This window comes from Tachyglossus aculeatus, chromosome 2, assembly GCF_015852505.1.
Source record: "Tachyglossus aculeatus isolate mTacAcu1 chromosome 2, mTacAcu1.pri, whole genome shotgun sequence".
Classification (NCBI taxonomy): Eukaryota; Metazoa; Chordata; class Mammalia; order Monotremata; family Tachyglossidae; genus Tachyglossus; species Tachyglossus aculeatus.
In genome coordinates, this window is record NC_052067.1 from 37,475,990 (window position 1) to 37,492,237 (window position 16,248).

At 47.4% G+C, this 16,248-nt stretch overlaps 1 protein-coding gene across 1 annotated transcript in view; it reads left to right on the forward strand.

Moving 5' to 3' along the window:
- The first annotated feature begins 3,710 nt into the window (after nt 1-3,710).
- CDCP1 (CUB domain containing protein 1) overlaps nt 3,711-16,248 on the forward strand; it is a 60,915-nt gene continuing 48,377 nt past the window's right edge. The window contains exon 1 of the mRNA XM_038761488.1: nt 3,711-3,840. Coding sequence (XP_038617416.1) covers nt 3,711-3,840 — 130 coding nt within the window. The remainder of the gene's footprint in view (nt 3,841-16,248) is intronic.

Sequence of the window (16,248 nt, forward strand, 5' to 3'; positions counted from 1 at the left end):
ATCGTATTTATTGAGCGCTTACTGTGTGCAGAGCACTGTACTAAGCGCTTGGGAAGTACAAGTTGGCAACATACAGAGACGGTCCCTACCCAACAGCGGGCTCACAGTCTAGAAGTGCAATGATATTCATTCAGTCGTATTTATTGAGCGCTTACTGTGTGCAGAGCACTATACTAAGTGCTTGGTAAATACAAGTCGGCAACATATAGACACGGTCCTTACCCAACCGTGGGCTCACAGTCTAGAAGAATGGAATCGCAACTCCCCTGGCAGTAAGGTGGAAAGCATACAGTGGTTCTGCTTGAGGTAAAGGGGATTTTGCTAGTGAAAAATTTATCTTTTGACCTGAACCTGCACTTTTAGGGAGTGCGCCTTTCAGACGAGGGGTGGATATCCAGAGTCCTCCTTTTCTTTCCTTCCTTCTCTCCATCCTACCTGGAGCCTCGCCTTCAGCACATCACTTGAATGACAGATTACATTTTGGACTTTTCCACCCCCAAGTCTTCTGTCTCCATTCCACCGCCTCCTTGGGGAGTCTCAAGGCTTTCACATGAGGGGAGAGACTAAGAGCTCCCTGCCTTCCTAGTGAGCAATTTTAGTTTCATCATCCTCCTCTTCCTCCTCCTCATCAGTGTTAACTAAGCGCCAATGGTGTGCAGAATACAGGAACCCGGTGACATACAATAAAAGTTGAAAACAAGGTCCTGCCTTTGAGGAGCTTACGATCTTAACAGGAAAACATGCAAACACCGATTGTAAGCATACAACGGGAATAAGAAGAAAAATGTTGATACAACTGGAAAAAACAAAAGTAGGCTAAATGGATTGAAAGAATGGATAAATAAACCAGTATGCACATAAGTGCAAAGGGAGGCTGATGAAATAGCCCAACCAAGGAAGAGGGTTATTCAGGAGTCCTCCATTCAGGAGGACTTTGAAAACAGGGAGGGTTGTGTTATGGTGGATACAAAGTCCATCAGAGAAGGAGCATGGCTCGGTGGAAAGAGCACGGGCTTGGGAGTCAGAGGTCATGGGTTCTAATCCCAGCTCCCCCACATCTGCTGTGTGACCTTGGGCAAGTCACATAACTTCTCTCATCTGTAAAATGGGGATGAAAACTCTGAGCCCTATTTGGGACAATCATCACTTTGTATGTATAAGCCTTGTATATGAGGAGAAGCAGCGTGGCTCAGTGGAAAGAGCCCGGGCTTTGGAGTCAGAGGTCAGGGGTTCAAATCCCGGCTCTGCCAACTGCCAGCTTTGTGACTTTGGGCAAGTCACTTCACTTCTCTATGCTTCAGTTCCCTCATCTGTTAAATGGGGATTAAAACTGTGAGCCCCACGTGGGACAACCTGATCATCTTGTAACCTCCCCAGTGCTTAGAACAGTGCTTTGCACATAGTAAGCGCTTAACAAATACCATCATTATTATTTGGAGTCAGAGGTCAGGGGTTCAAATCCCGGCTCCGCCACTGGTCAGCTGTGTGACTTTGGGCAAGTCACTTAACTTCTCTGGGCCTCAGTTACCTCATCTGTAAAATGGGGATTAAGACTGTGAGCCCCCCCATGGGACAACCTGATCACCTTGTAATCTCCCCAGCGCATAGAACAGTGCTTTGCACATAGTAAGCGCTTAACAAATACCATTATTATTATTATTGTATTCTCCCCAACGCTTGCACATAGTAAGCGCTTAACAAATACCATCATTATTATTATTATTATTGTACTCTCCCTGGCACTTGCATTCATTCATTCAAACGTATTTATTGAGCACTTACTGTGTGCAGAGCACTGTACTAAGCACTTGGGAAGTAAAAGTTGGCAACATCTAGAGACGGTCCCTACCCAACAGTGGGCTCACAGTCTAGAAGGGGGAGACAGAGAACAAAACACATTAACAAAATAAAATAAGTAGAATACATATGTACAAGTAAAATAAATACGAGTAATTGCACATAGTAAGCGCTTACCAAATACCATTATTATTATTATTATTATTATTATTATTGTATCCTCCCCAGTGCTTGCACACAGTTAGCGCTTAACAAATGCCATCATTATTATTATTGTTATTATTATTATGTTATTTGTTATTACTGTGGTATTTGTTATACTTCTCTATTATGTCTTGGAGGTGGGGGGGGTGGGGGTGCAAGCAAGGGTACCCCAGGACCAGCGCTTAGAACAGTGCTCTGCACATAGACTGTGAGCCCGTATATATGTATATATGTTTGTACGTATTTATTACTCTATTTATTTATTTTATTTGTACATATTTATTCTATTTATTTTATTAACATGTTTTGTGTTGTTGTCTGTCTCCCCCTTCTAGACTGTGAGCCCTCTGTTGGGTAGGGACCATCTCTCTATGTTGCCAACTTGGACTTCCGAAGCGCTTCGTACAGTGCTCTGCACACAGTAAGCGCTCAATAAATACGATCGATTGATTGATTGATTAACGAATGCCATCATCAATCAATCAATCAATCGTACTTATTGAGAAGCAGCGTGGCTCAGTGGAAAAGAGCCTGGGCTTTGGAGTCAGAGGTCATGGGTTAAAATCCTAGCTCTGCCAATTAGCAGTTGTGTGACTTGGGTCAAGTCACTTCACTTCTCTGTGCCTCAGTTACCTCATCTGGAAAATGGGGATTAAGACTGTGAGCCCCCCATGGGACAACCTGATCACCTTGTAACCTCCCCAGCGCTTAGAACAGTGCTTTGCACATAGTAAGCGCTTAATAAATGCCATTATTATTATTATTATTGAGCGCTTACTGTGTGCAGAGCACTGTACTAAGCGCTTGGGAAGTCCAAGTTGGCAACATATAGAGACGGTCCCTACCCAACAGTAGGCTCACAGTCTAGAATCATTATTATTATATGTGGGAGAGGGAGGACTGTGAGCCCACTGTTGGGTAGGGACTGTCTCTCTATGTTGCCAACTTGGACTTCCCAAGCGCTTAGTCCAGTGCTCTGCACATAGTAAGCAATCAATAAATACGATCAATTGATTGACTCATTGAGGAGGCTCATAGTCTAGAATCATTATTATTCTATGCGGGCGAGGGAGGACTGTGAGCCCACTGTTGGGTACGGACTGTCTCTCTATGTTGTCAACTTGGACTTCCCAAGCGCTTAGTCCAGTGTTCTGCACACAGTGAGCGCTCAATAAATACGATTGATTGATTGATTGATTGAGGAGGCTCACAGTCTAGAATCATTATTATTATATGTGGGAGAGGGAGGACTGTGAGCCCACTGTTGGGTAGGGACTGTCTCTCTATGTTGCCAACTTGGACTTCCCAAGCGCTTAGTCCAGTGCTCTGCACACAGTAAGCGCTCAATAAATACAATTGATTGATTGATTGAGGAGGCTCACAGTCCAGAATCATTATTATTATATGTGGGAGAGGGAGGACTGTGAGCCCACTGTTGGGTAGGGACTGTCTCTCTTTGTGGCCAACTTGGACTTCCCAAGCACTTAGTCCAGTGCTCTGCACACAGTAAGCGCTCAATAAATACGACTGATTGATTGATTGATTGAGGAGAGGCATGGTGGGGGGAGGAGGAGGAGCAGAGGAGGTGGTGGAGGAGGAGCAGAGGAGGTGGTGGAGGAGGAGCAGAGGAAGTGGTGGAGGAGGAGGAGGAGGAGGAGGAAAGGAGGTGAGGGCGGAGCGGTGAGGGCATTGGTGGCCGAGCCGGGGCCATGGCCGGGGGCCTGGGGGTCAGGGCCCGGGGGTCAGGGCCACCGGCCTGGCTGGCACTGGCCCTGGCACTGGCCCTGGCACTGCTGGGAGGCCCAGTGCTGGCCGCGGCGCAGCTCCTTTCCGGACAAGGTAAGCCCTGCCCCGAAGACCACCCGCCCGGGGACCGCGTAGGCCCAGGGGAGCCCGGAGGAAGGAGCCTGGGGGGCCCAATAATCAGAATGATGACATTTATTAAGCGCTTACTACGTGCAAAGCACTGCTCTAACCGCTGGGGAGGTTAGGAGAAGCAGCGTGGCTCGGTGGAACGTTGCCACCTTGGACTTCCCAAGCGCTTAGTCCAGTGCTCTGCTCGCAGTAAGCGCTCAACAAATACGATTGATTGATTGATTGAAAGAGCCCGGGTTTTGGAGTCAGAGGTCATGGGTTCAAATCCCGGCCCTGCCAATAGTCAGCTGGGTGACTTCTCTGGGCTTCCGTTCCCTCATCTGGAAAATGGGGTTGAAGACTGTGAGCCCCCCCCCCCGCCCCGCGGGACAACCTGATCACCTTGTAACCTCCCCAGGGCTTAGAACAGAGCTTTGCACATAGTAAGCACTTTATTATTATTATTACAAGGTGATCAGGTTGTCCCACGGGGGGCTCACAGTTTTGACCCGCCTTACCTCCTTCCCGTCCCCACAGCACCTGTATTTGTTTGTACGTATTTGTTACTCTATTTTATTTGCACATATTCATTCTGTTTATTTTATTTTGTTAATATGCTTTGTTTTGTCGTCTGTCTCCCCCTTCTAAACTGTGAACCCGCAGTTGGGTAGGGACCGTCTCTAATATGTTGCCAACTTGGACTTCCCAAGCGCTTAGTACAGTGCTCTGCACACAATAGGCGCTCAATAAATACGATTGAATGAATGAATTATTACAAGGTGATCAGGTTGTCCCACGGGGGGCTCACAGTTTTAACCCGCCTTACCTTCTTTCCCTCCCCACAGCACCTGTATGTATATTTGTACGTGTTTGTTACTCTACTATTTATTTATTTTATTTGTACATATTTATTCCATTTATTTTATTTTGTTAATATGTTTTGTTTTGTTGTCTGTCTCCCCCTTCTAGACTGTGAACCCGCTGTTGGGTAGCGACCGTTTCTAGATGTTGCCAACTTGTACTTCCCAAGCGCTCAGTGCAGTGTTCTGCACACAGTAAGCGCTCAATACATACTTTTGAATGAATGAACTCCCATTTTCCAGATGAGGGAGCCGAGGCACCGAGAAGTGAAGTGACTTACCCAAAGTCGCACAGCTGATCATTGGCGGTGGCGGGATTTGAACCCATGACCTCGGACTGCAAAGCCCGGGCTGTTGCCACTGAGTCGCGGCGTAGGGAGCGGAGCAGGGGGAGAGGGGCGCGGGGAGCACCGAGGGGAGCCCGGGGAGCACCAGGTGCATGGAGAGGAGTGTGGGGAGCACGGAGAGGAGCGCGGGGAGCACGGAGGGGAGCGCGGGGAGAGGAGTACGGGGAAGGGGGAGCACGGGGAGAACAGCACAAGGAATATGGGGAGGGGAGCGCGGGGAGAACAGCACAGGGAATATGGGGAGGGGAGCGCGGGGAGAACAGCACAGGGAATATGGGGAGGGGAGCGCGGGGAGAACAGCGCAGGGAATATGGGGAGGGGAGCGCGGGGAGAACGCCACAAGGAATAAGGGGAGGGGAGCACGGGGAGAACAGCGCAAGGAATATGGGGAGAGGAACGCGGGGAGAACAGCGCAAGGAATATGGGGAGAGGAGCGCGGGGAGCACGAGGAGAACAGCACAGGGAATATGGGGAGAGGAGCACGGGGAGAACAACACAGGGAATATGGGGAGAGGAGCACGGGGAGAACAGCACAAGGAATATGGGGAGAGGAGCACGGGGAGAACAGCACAAGGAATATGGGGAGAGGAGCGCAAGGAATAGGGGGAGGGGAGCGCGGGGAGGAGAACAGCACAAGGAATATGGGGAGGGGAGCACGGGGAGAACGCCACAAGGAATATGGGGAGAGGAGCGCGGGGAGAACAGCACAAGGAATATGGGGAGAGGGACGCGGGGAGAACGCCACAAGGAATATGGGGAGAGGAGCGCGGGGAGAACAGCACAAGGAATATGGGGAGGGGAGCACGTGGAGAACACCACAAGGAATATGGGGAGAGGGACGCGGGGAGAACGCCACAAGGAATATGGGGAGAGGAGCGCGGGGAGAACAGCACAAGGAATATGGGGAGAGGAGCGCGGGGAACACGAAGAGGAGCACTGGGAGTACGGGGTGCATGGAGAGGAGCGCAGGGAACGTGGGGAGGGGAGCGCGGAGAGCTCGGAGGGGAGCACGGGGAGCACGGAGCGGGGCGTAAGGGGAGCATGGAGTGGAGCGCGGGGAGTACGGGGAGAGGAGCACGGGGAGGAGCGCGGGGAGTACAGGGAGCACGGAGAGGAGCGCGGAGAGATCGAAGGGGAGCACGGGGAGGAGAGAGTGAGCGCGGGGAGCACGGAGAGGAACGCGGAGAGCTCGAAGGGGAGCACGGAGAGATGACTACGGGGAGGGGAGCGCATCGGGGAGAACAACACAAGGAGTATGGGGAGGGGAGCGCGGGGAGCACGGAGAGGGGTGCGGGGAGCACGGAGAGGAACGCGGGGAGGGGAGCACGGAGGGATGACTACGGGGAGGGGAACACGGGGAGAACAGCACAAGGAATGTGGGGAGAGGAGCGCGGGGGACACGGAGAGGAGCACGAGGAACGCGGGGAGGAGCGCAGGGAACGCGGGGAGTACAGAGAGCGCGGAGAGCTCGAAGGGGAGCGCGGGGAGTACAGGGAGCACGGAGCGGGGCGTAAGGGGAGCATGGAGTGGAGCGCGGGGAGAGGACCACGGAGAGATGACTACGGGGAGGGGAGCGCACGGGGAGGGGAGCACGGGGAGAACAGCACAGGGAAAATGGGGGGAGGAACACGGGGAACGCGGGGAGGGGAGCGCGGAGCGCGGGGAGTACAGGGAGCACGGAGAGGAGCACGGGGAACACGGAGAGAGGACTACGGGGAGGGGAGCGCACGGGGAGGGGAACACAAGGAATATGGGGAGAGGGGCGCGGGGAGCACGAGGAACGCGGGGAGCACGGGGAGAGGAGTACGGGGAGCACGGAGTGGGGCGTAAGGGGAGCATGGAGTGGAGCGCGGGGCGAGGAGCACGGGGTGCATGGAGAGAAGCGCGGGGGGCACGGAGAGGAGCGCAGGGACCGCGGGGAGCGGAGCACGGGGAGAGGAGCGCGGGGACTACGGAGAGATGACTACGGGGAGGGGAGCGCACGGGGATAAGGGCACGGGGAGAACAATATGAGGAATATGGGAAGAGGAGCACGGGGTGCGGGGAGAGAACAACACAAGGAGTATAGGGAGAGGAGCGCGGGGAGCACAGCGAGCGGAGTAAGGGGAGCACGGAGAGGTGTGAACGGAGCACGAGAGGAGTGTGCGGAGCACGGGGAGGAGAGCGAGCCGCCCCCCACTTTTCCCAGGCCCACGCCCATGAGGTTGAGGGTTGGGCCCGGGTCTGCGGGGAGAAGAGTTTCCCTTCCCCCGGTGGGGTGGGAGCATCCCGCCCTCTCCACTCGGGAAGGAGGAAAATGTCCGGCAATGTGGCCTTGGGTTGGGAAGGTCTGGACCCAGGGAAAGGGCCCGGTTTTCCATCTTGGCACCGACTTCCATCCCCACTTTTTGCCAGGCCCGTGCCCATTTGTAATTTTAATTGTCCACACTGCTTCATCTTTACTTGTATTGATGCCTGTTTACTTGTATTAATGCCCGTCTCCAACACCCCCAGACTGTGAGTTCCTTGGGGGCACAGATTGTCTCTTTTGACTGCTGAATTGTGCTTGCCCAAGTGCTTACTACAGTGCCCTGCACACGGTAGGTGCTCAATAAATAGGATGGAATGAACCTGTAGGTAATGGGAGAAGGTAGGGTAAATCTGGCTTTCGGCCCCCTGTTTCTTCCCAGATTCCCACCCACTCTAGGTCAGAGATGTGCTCCCTGCCAGGTGATAATTGCATTAGAAAGTGAAAGCAAACATGGTTGTCCCCAATCATGGTTTTTAAAAATTATTTTAAATGTGAAGTTTGGGTCTCAATGGCTAGCCCCGTCATTATCCAGGTGTTTCCACCAGTTTGCGCCCAAGAACTGGGTGTTGTCCCTAGATTTTGTTGCTTTGCCCGAAAATAGGTGATGAGTGGAAACTCTTTGAGGCGTAGGCCGAGGAGAAACATTTGTTCGCGTCGTTCAAATCCAGGTTTCGCTGGAAAACGGGAGTTAAGTTCCTTTTGAGCAGGGGGGGGTGAACTGTAAATTTGGAGTGGGATTTCCAAAGGAGTAATTGCTTCCAAATGGTAATAATATCAAAATCCAGATAGCTTCCTAGGATTATTAAATGATTGTAACATCTAGAACATTATGAGGGGCTGTTAGACAAGGGCAAAGTGTCTTATTCTTATGGATTACATAAAGATAATCATTTCTAGGGAGCAAATGTCATTAATACTTTAATGAGATGGGTTCGGTTGTAACTTCCTGATATTAGCAACCTCTGGCCAGTTCTCTGACATCTACCCTTTCTTGTACCGCTTTTTAAACACTGGCATTTAAACACTTTTTGTATGACTGATGTTGTACTAAATGCTGTGGTGGATATAGGGTAATCTGGTCGGACATAATCCCTGTCCCACGTAGGGCTCACAGTCTAAATCCTCACTGTACATATGAGGTAACTGAGGCACAGAGAAGTTAAGTGACTTGTCCAAGGTCACACAGCAGACAAGTGGCAGAGAGGGGATTAGAACTTAGGTCTTCGGACTTTCAGGACCGTGTTTTATCCATCAGGCTGCGCTGCTTCTACCCACATACAACCATCTTCCACTTCGTGTCCCAGCCATTCTTTAACTTTCCAGGCCCTGTATTCGCTTCCAAATCTAGATACTCCCGTCTGCTTCAAGTCCTACCAACGCTGCCTCTTCTTACCCTTTCATAACTTTTCTTCTTTCTCTTCCTTGCATTTATACTTGTCCCGCTTTCCTCTTTTTTCCTTTGACTTGAGGTACAACTGTGTCAATCTGGACTGCTTTGCAGAGGGTGGGTTGTGGGCCAGTGCTTTGGAAATGTCCTGAGCTGAAGTTAATACTTATCTAAGAAGACTGCTTTTAATAATCCAAAAGACTTATGATCTGTCATGTTGACATCATTAAATCTGCGATTCCAAATGGCTTTCTCCCAGGAGGATAGGCTGACACTGCAGTATCATTATGAACTTGCAGGACTTGTAGTGAGTGAGTTGAACGCCTCTAGGTCAGTGCAAGTTCGAAGCTTGTTTAGGTGAGGTAAAACTCGACTTACAGTGATCGCCTGCAGTCAAGTGACTGCGTGTTTATCACAGTTTGCTGGGTACTCTTTCAAACCTCCTTACATATGCCCATGCATTTTATCAAATTCTGAATATCACAGGTGCTTTTCCATTCGTCTCTAGCCCCCTTTAAAAAAGGTCACTGGAACATCCAATATAATTTTGCTATGGCCCCCAGAAACGACTATGGAAAAAGCCCCACTGTGTTGCACAATTTTCCATATTGGCAGAATTATGACTGGGTTCATGTGAGGCAGGGGAAGGAGAAAAGAAAACGTATCATCCACTCTTTAGAGGGATATTCCCTTTTTTTGGAAGAGGTGGAGGTACTGTCACTGAGTTTACCTTCAAGACCTTATACAGGTACTGTTAGTGATAATGCCAGTAATAACCCATGGTAATTATGGTACTGGAATATTTGACCTAACGCTATTTCTCTCTCCCAAGTGCTTGGCCAAGTAAGCGCTCAGATCTGGCAGACCACCACTTTCCCAGTCTTCAAAGCCCCGCTAAAATCCTATCTTCTTCCAAAAGGCCTTTCCAGACTAACCCCTCATTTCCCTTCCTTTTTGTGTTGCCTATGTACTTGGCTTTGTACCCACCCCTTAAGCTCTTTGACACCCCAGCCCCACTAGATTTTAAAACCTTTGAGGGCAGGGATCGTGCCTGTCAACTCTATTGCATTGTACTCTCCCAGGCACTTAGTACAGTGTAAGTGTTCAGTAAATACCATTGATTGAGCCAAGAGAAGCATCCTTTTACTCTAGAGATGGAAAGCTGGTAATGAGTGCACTAGGGTGGCTCCTTGAATAAGGAAGCTCAGATTTGTCAATGATGATAAATGGCCAAAATGCCTTTTAGTTTGGGGACAGTGTCAGAATGAGCTGGTAAATCTTACTTGCCTCAACACCTTACTTGAAAACACACCTTAGAATACCACTTTAATGTCTCTCTTCCTTTGCTGCTTTTTTTGACACTGTAGAGATGGTATCCTGAGGATTGAGTGCTTCTATCAGTGATGCTATAAGCAGTTGAACTATTACGTCTGCAGTATATTGCCGCTTTGAAGGGTACCTTCACACAGTAGAGTTTTGCCTTTGCAATTTTAGGGACTATTACTGAATACTCTTTTGAAAGAAAAAGAAAATCCAGATCTAGTACAGTAGGATATTGGAAAGTACCATTTCCCTCGGTGTGGAGAGGACTTAGGAGAGGTTCTGGAGAAACATTAGGATACCCACATTCCCGAAACCTGAAACAAAACTAGAAAGTTGTAATGGCTAAAATGGGGGTTGCCAATTTTGTCTTGTACACCTATCCTTTCAGGCCTGTTGTGAACAGATCTGGCACATGATTTCTCCCTTGTTAAAGCCCCAAGCTCCCTGCTTTCCAAAGGTCACTTGGACCAAGTGAAACTGCGTTTCTGGTACAGCTGTTCTCCACCTCTTGGCTGCTTTTCTTGGGTGCTTCCTTAGCAGCAGGGAAGAATGACTGGGGAAGGTACTGATGCTGAAAATAATCAGTGGTATTTAGTGAGCGCTTACTTTATGCGGACCACTGTACTAAGCGCATTGGAGAGTATAATGTCATGAGTTCAAGTTCCAGCTCTGCCACTTGTCAGCTGGGTGGCTTTGGGCAAGTCACTTAACTTCTCTGCCTCAGTTCCCTCATCTGTAAAATGAGGATGAAGCCTGAGAGCCCCATGTGGGACAACCTGATCACCTTGTGTCTACCTGAGCGCTTTAGAACAGTGCTTGCCACATAGTAAGCACTTAAATGCCATCATTATTATTATTATGAAGGAGCTTATTAGTCTAATGCTATCTGGAATCCCTTTCTTCACTGGTGTACCCCCCTTTTTTTGTCTGTTGCTGAAGTGGGTATGATTTACATTCCCATCTGGATGGTGACTGAACTGGAGGGCATGAGTGGAATTATGGAATTATGTGTCAAGCTCTGTTCTAAGTGCTGAGTGGACTGGCAGAACACTGTAAGCTTGTGAGCAGGGAATGTGTTTATCAACTTATTATATTTTGCTCTCCGAAATGCTTCGTACAGTGCTCTAAAAATACAATTGATTGATCCTTGAGTCTGGGCCCTCAAAGAGAGGGAAGGTAGCTGTCCCCTTTCCAGGTTCTCTGCATTGCTCCCTGACTCTCCATTTTATGATTTCTAACCATGGTCTTCTCGCCTGCCCTCACACCACCCTCTTTGCCAGAAGCTTTCCAGGACAGCCTGAGGTTTGTCTAGACGGTCCTTCACATTTAAAGAGGCTGCTGTTGACTACTGTTTTGGGCAGGCACAAATGTAATGGCAAAGCTTGGCGCATTCTTTTATTTAGAACTGTGTCTATCGAGTGTCTTAGATAATGACAGTGGCTGCAGGTTGTTTGTGCCTGGTAATTTAGCTTGGACAGCAAAACGGTTGGGTTTAAACTGGGCTGGCCAATTGAACCACTCAATCCCCCACCTGGGCCTTATTTCCAAACCATCCATTGACCCCGTTACAGAAATGGACAGTTGTCCAAACATTTCTTTTGGCCTCTTGAGCTTCATCAGGTGTAAGTGTTGCCTTCCCACTTTGGAAGTACTAATAGTTTACTCTTTACTTTTCAGAAATGGATTCTGCAATTGTCCTGTGGTTTATAACAGGTGCATAAATGATGTTTAAGTAGCCCCAGAGGGGAGGGAAGAGAGAAAGAGAGAGAAAAAGAAGATATGCGCATACATGCCATGCCTTCTTCCTTCCCCCACTGAATTTAAGGAAGCACCAGCCAAGGGTGGGCATCCCTGCTCTCTCCCTACATCCCCAAACTTTGGATGAGCTCAGGGGATCTGAATTTTAAAATAATCCCACAGGTTTATTGTGTCTTGTACCCCACCTGGTTGAGCATTCTTTCACTGATTTCTCAGTCTCCAGTAATTTTATTATTAAAACTTCAAGTGTAAAAAAAAATATTTATTTGTAACTGTTTTAAGCGAGCAATATGAGCAACAGTTGTCAATCTCCTGAGGGACAGGGATCGTGTCTTAAACTCCTTGAAATAGGGATTGTGACTCTCAATTCTACCATACTCTCCCAAGTGCTTAATTCAGTAATCTGCACGTAGTAAGCACCCTGTAAATATCAACAATTGGCTGATTGGTACTCACTCTTCCAAGGTGAATAATAATTTAGGAACATGTGAGACTGGAAGGATGACTCCTGTTCGGAATTGTGATCTTCTGAGGAAAGGATGGGCTGTAAACTTTTGAACTTTTTTGCAAGTCTGATTTTTAAAGTGTGCTATTATACAGAAAAACGCACACTACAGGGGAAGGCGGACCGTACTCACTATAGAGCAGATAATGTTGATAAATTAAGGATTAGCTTCCTAATTTGTAGACTTTAATAAATGAGACTCTGTGATGTGAAGCACCAGAAATTTATGCTTTTATTCTTTTTGAGGGATTCTGAGCAGGGACAGGTTTTATTCTTGTGACCATCTCCTGCTGAGTTAAAGCAACATGGTTACTGTAGTATTTTAGAGGTCTAAATACCTGATTGGTAGCCCTTCCAGTATTAAAATGAACTAGAACTTCAAAGTCTGGTGAGAGAGAGAGAGTTATGAAATCATACACTCCCACCTAGAAAAGATCTAAATATCTGATAGCTTCTTAGGACTTCTCTTCTGTTTCAACTGGAATGTGCCTTTGGCTATAAATGTAGTGCAGAGATTTAGGGCATTTGACCAGCAGGAGCAAGGAGTGCCTCTGAAGTATGTGGGAGTCTCAGGAAAGCATAAACCTCTGGCAAATGTCTTCTGGTTTTGCATTCAAGTTTCTTGGTTATCTGCATGGTCACAAATCCATTCAGTTAGTGAGGGGTCTGTGGTAACTGGAAATATCCATTTCAGTATTGAAACCTTCACATATGGTGTAACCCCAGGACCTCTGCCTGGTTGTTTTACACTTAATTTATGAATCTGAAGATGAAAGGTCAATCTATTTTCAGTGAAATCTATTCCAGACGAGACTATCAGAGCCCATTCTTTCTCCATCTAGTACCAACTCCTCCGCTTAGTACCAACTCCTCCGCTTAGTACCAACTCCTCCACTTTCTGTGACCTCAGGCCTCATACCTTTCCTGTCAGCTTCACCCCAGACTTTCAGATTTCCACTTGAAGACTGGGAGGAGTTGGGGAGGAGTAAAACTGAGCTTTGCCCTCCCATCTGTTTCTCTGCAACCATTTTGGACAATTCCCCTTGGGTGCCATCTTGGGACCTGTGCTAAGCATTGAGCGACCCCAGGCTGGCCACTTGGATTCGTGGTCCTGCTTCAGACTACCAGTAGGTTTGTGGGGTTTTGGTTTTTTTAATGACATTTGTTAAGTGCTTACTATGTATGTAGCACTGTTTTAAGCGCTGGGGTAGAAACAAGATAATCAGGCTTACAGTTTTAATCTCACTTTACAGATGAAGTAACAGGCACAGGGAAGTTTAGTGACTTGCATAGGGTCACACAGCAACCAAGTGACAGCTGGAATTAGAACCCAGATCCTGTGATCTTCAGGACTGTGTTCTCTCCACTAGGCCAAGCTGCTTCTCCTGATTCTAGGGAGAAGCATGGGTTGGGAGTGGGATAGAGTCCTTAAATTGCCTGCTGTGCTTGGGGTCTTATGCTTTTGGGTGTCCCACGTTGGATTTTTCCCCACAATCAGCATCCCTTTAAAATAGCTAGCAAGCAGAGTGCTGGTCATTGGATGGTGAAAATGTCCTGCTCCAGAAATAAGAGGAGGTCACCCTCCATAGGGCTGATAAGGACTGAAAGATCGGACTGGTTGTTAGGCATCATAGCAAAAAGAGAGGGGAAAAATCCACCTCTGGGAGAACTGACCAACGAGGAGATCTGGGCCCTAACACCAGATGATCCTAACATCCTGGAAAGCTTTAACACCTGCCAGGATCGAGGCTGATAAAGGAATTGACTCATATTCCATATCCTAGCTACCTTTTTCCAGAAACAGTCTCAGACTTAGAAGGCCTGTTTTTGATTAGGTGACTGTTCTTCTCTTCCTAAGGTTTATGTGCTGCTCATTTCACACTTCTAACTGAGCATTCAAATTGAATTGTTAAACTAATAAGCAGTTGATGAATAGATAAATGTAAATTCTCAATCTTCTTTTTTTTAACCTGAGCCCATTTCTGAATCATCATTTTTATAAACCTTGCACTTTGGTGTTCCCTGAAAATCGCTTCTGTATTTGCGGTGGGGGGAGGTTGGGGGGGGGGGGTGGTGTGTGTGTGTGTGTGTGTGTGTGTGTGTGTGATATTTTGATTAGAGGATATGGTCTGCAACAGTTTGCAAAGCAAGTCAATCTATTAGTGGTATTTATTAAGCACTTACTGTGTGCGGGGCACTGTACTTAGCTCTTGGGAGAGTACAATTTAACAGTATAACAGAGTGGATAGACACATTCCCTGGCCACAATGAGATTACAGTCTACAGTCTTCCTATTGTAGGAAGTTTAGATGATGAAACGTGGGAATTGTTGCCCAGAACAGTTTTGTAGGATCACACTTTCCCAGAGAACTCTTGGGGCTTGGGCTAGCTTCAAGGTGTCTGGTGGTGTGACCTAGAGCTGCCTCAGGGGCTGGAGATGGAGTAAGAAAGCCGTCCATATTCTTTTGGATATTCCATCCAGTCCTGGCAGAGGAAAATATTCACATGTATTGGGTGGATTTCTTCCTGAATGGGAAGGATAGGAAGAGTTTGGTATTTTCAAAGCATTAGGCAGAAGATCTTCTGTAGCCTAAATACCATATCGTATTTTGCTGAAGTGGTAAACTTGTCTTGGAAGGAAATCAAAACATTACGGTCAGCATTTTCTGCCAGTAGTTTAGTTTTAATTCTCTGCATGATTGTCCCAAGAGCATTTCTCAGCTTTTTCAGTGGCAGGTTTCAAATAATACTACTTATGTGGCATCCTCTTCTGAGGAGTTCAAACACTGGAGAAAACAGTATCCCGTTATTTCTCACCCCATCACTATGGGGTAAGAGGCAGGTGTCATTATCCCCTTTTACAGATAGGGTCTCATTCAGCACATCTGTTTTAGAAGATGATTTCGCCTCCAACACCTGAAAGAGGATTGGATTGCTTCCCGTCACCCTGGTCATTCACAGCCTCTCTCCAAAAGAGCAGAGAATTTTTATGGCCAGAATTGCTGAGGGCTGTGTGGGTTCAGCCTATCGTGTTTCCCATCATCTTCATTTTGGATCATTTATCTTGCATTTCTGAGGGAACCTTTCTCTGATTAAATTCTTAAGCGATGTATTTGACTCTGCTCCCCCCGGATAATATGAGGCACCTTTGGAATTGGTCGCTTCTACCTCTAGTATACTGCTCTTTCAAAATGTGCGCAGGGTTATCAACCACCTTTATTGAGTGTCTCCTAGGGGACCTTACTGGGGACTTGGGTACATATAACAAAAAACATAGCCCCAGATGCAGAATGCCTACTTCTAAAAGTTCTTGGCAGCTGGCGTTCCCTTTAATATCAATCTTTTATCATGTTTTTGCATGGGAGTTTCAGGTTTAGATGCACATTAGCTGTATCACATGCCCTCATCCCAGTTTGTTTTGTTGAGCACTCCAGCTCAGCATGTTAGGGCAGAGTTGTAGAATGCAAGGTATACTTGTTCAGTGGGGGGTTGGTGTTGGGTTTCTTCCTCAATATTCAGGTGGCAGAAGTAATCCTGTCTTTGTGTGATGAGCTGTTGGTTAGTCACAGGGAAGAAGGTGCATCTAAAGAATGTAGCATGTGGTTATTTCTAATTCAGTTTTTTCCCAACTTTTATGGTTTCAAACAAATATTGATTTTTTTAGTTGTTCAACTGTGTGAACTTTGTTTTCCTTGTTGAAGTGTTTTCTTCTTGGTGTTAAGTTTTGAAGCTAATTGAGAATGGGGTGGTTTCATAGAAGGAGGTTATTTCAAATAAGGACAGGAATCATTTAGTGAAACAGCTCATTTTAGTTCAACCAGTTTCTAGTTTATGAAGATAAATAATGAAGCAACTTTTTTATGACTTGCTTTCTAACCCCAAAGGTATGCATATCCTGTATAGGTTTTCTTGTAATAGCCTTC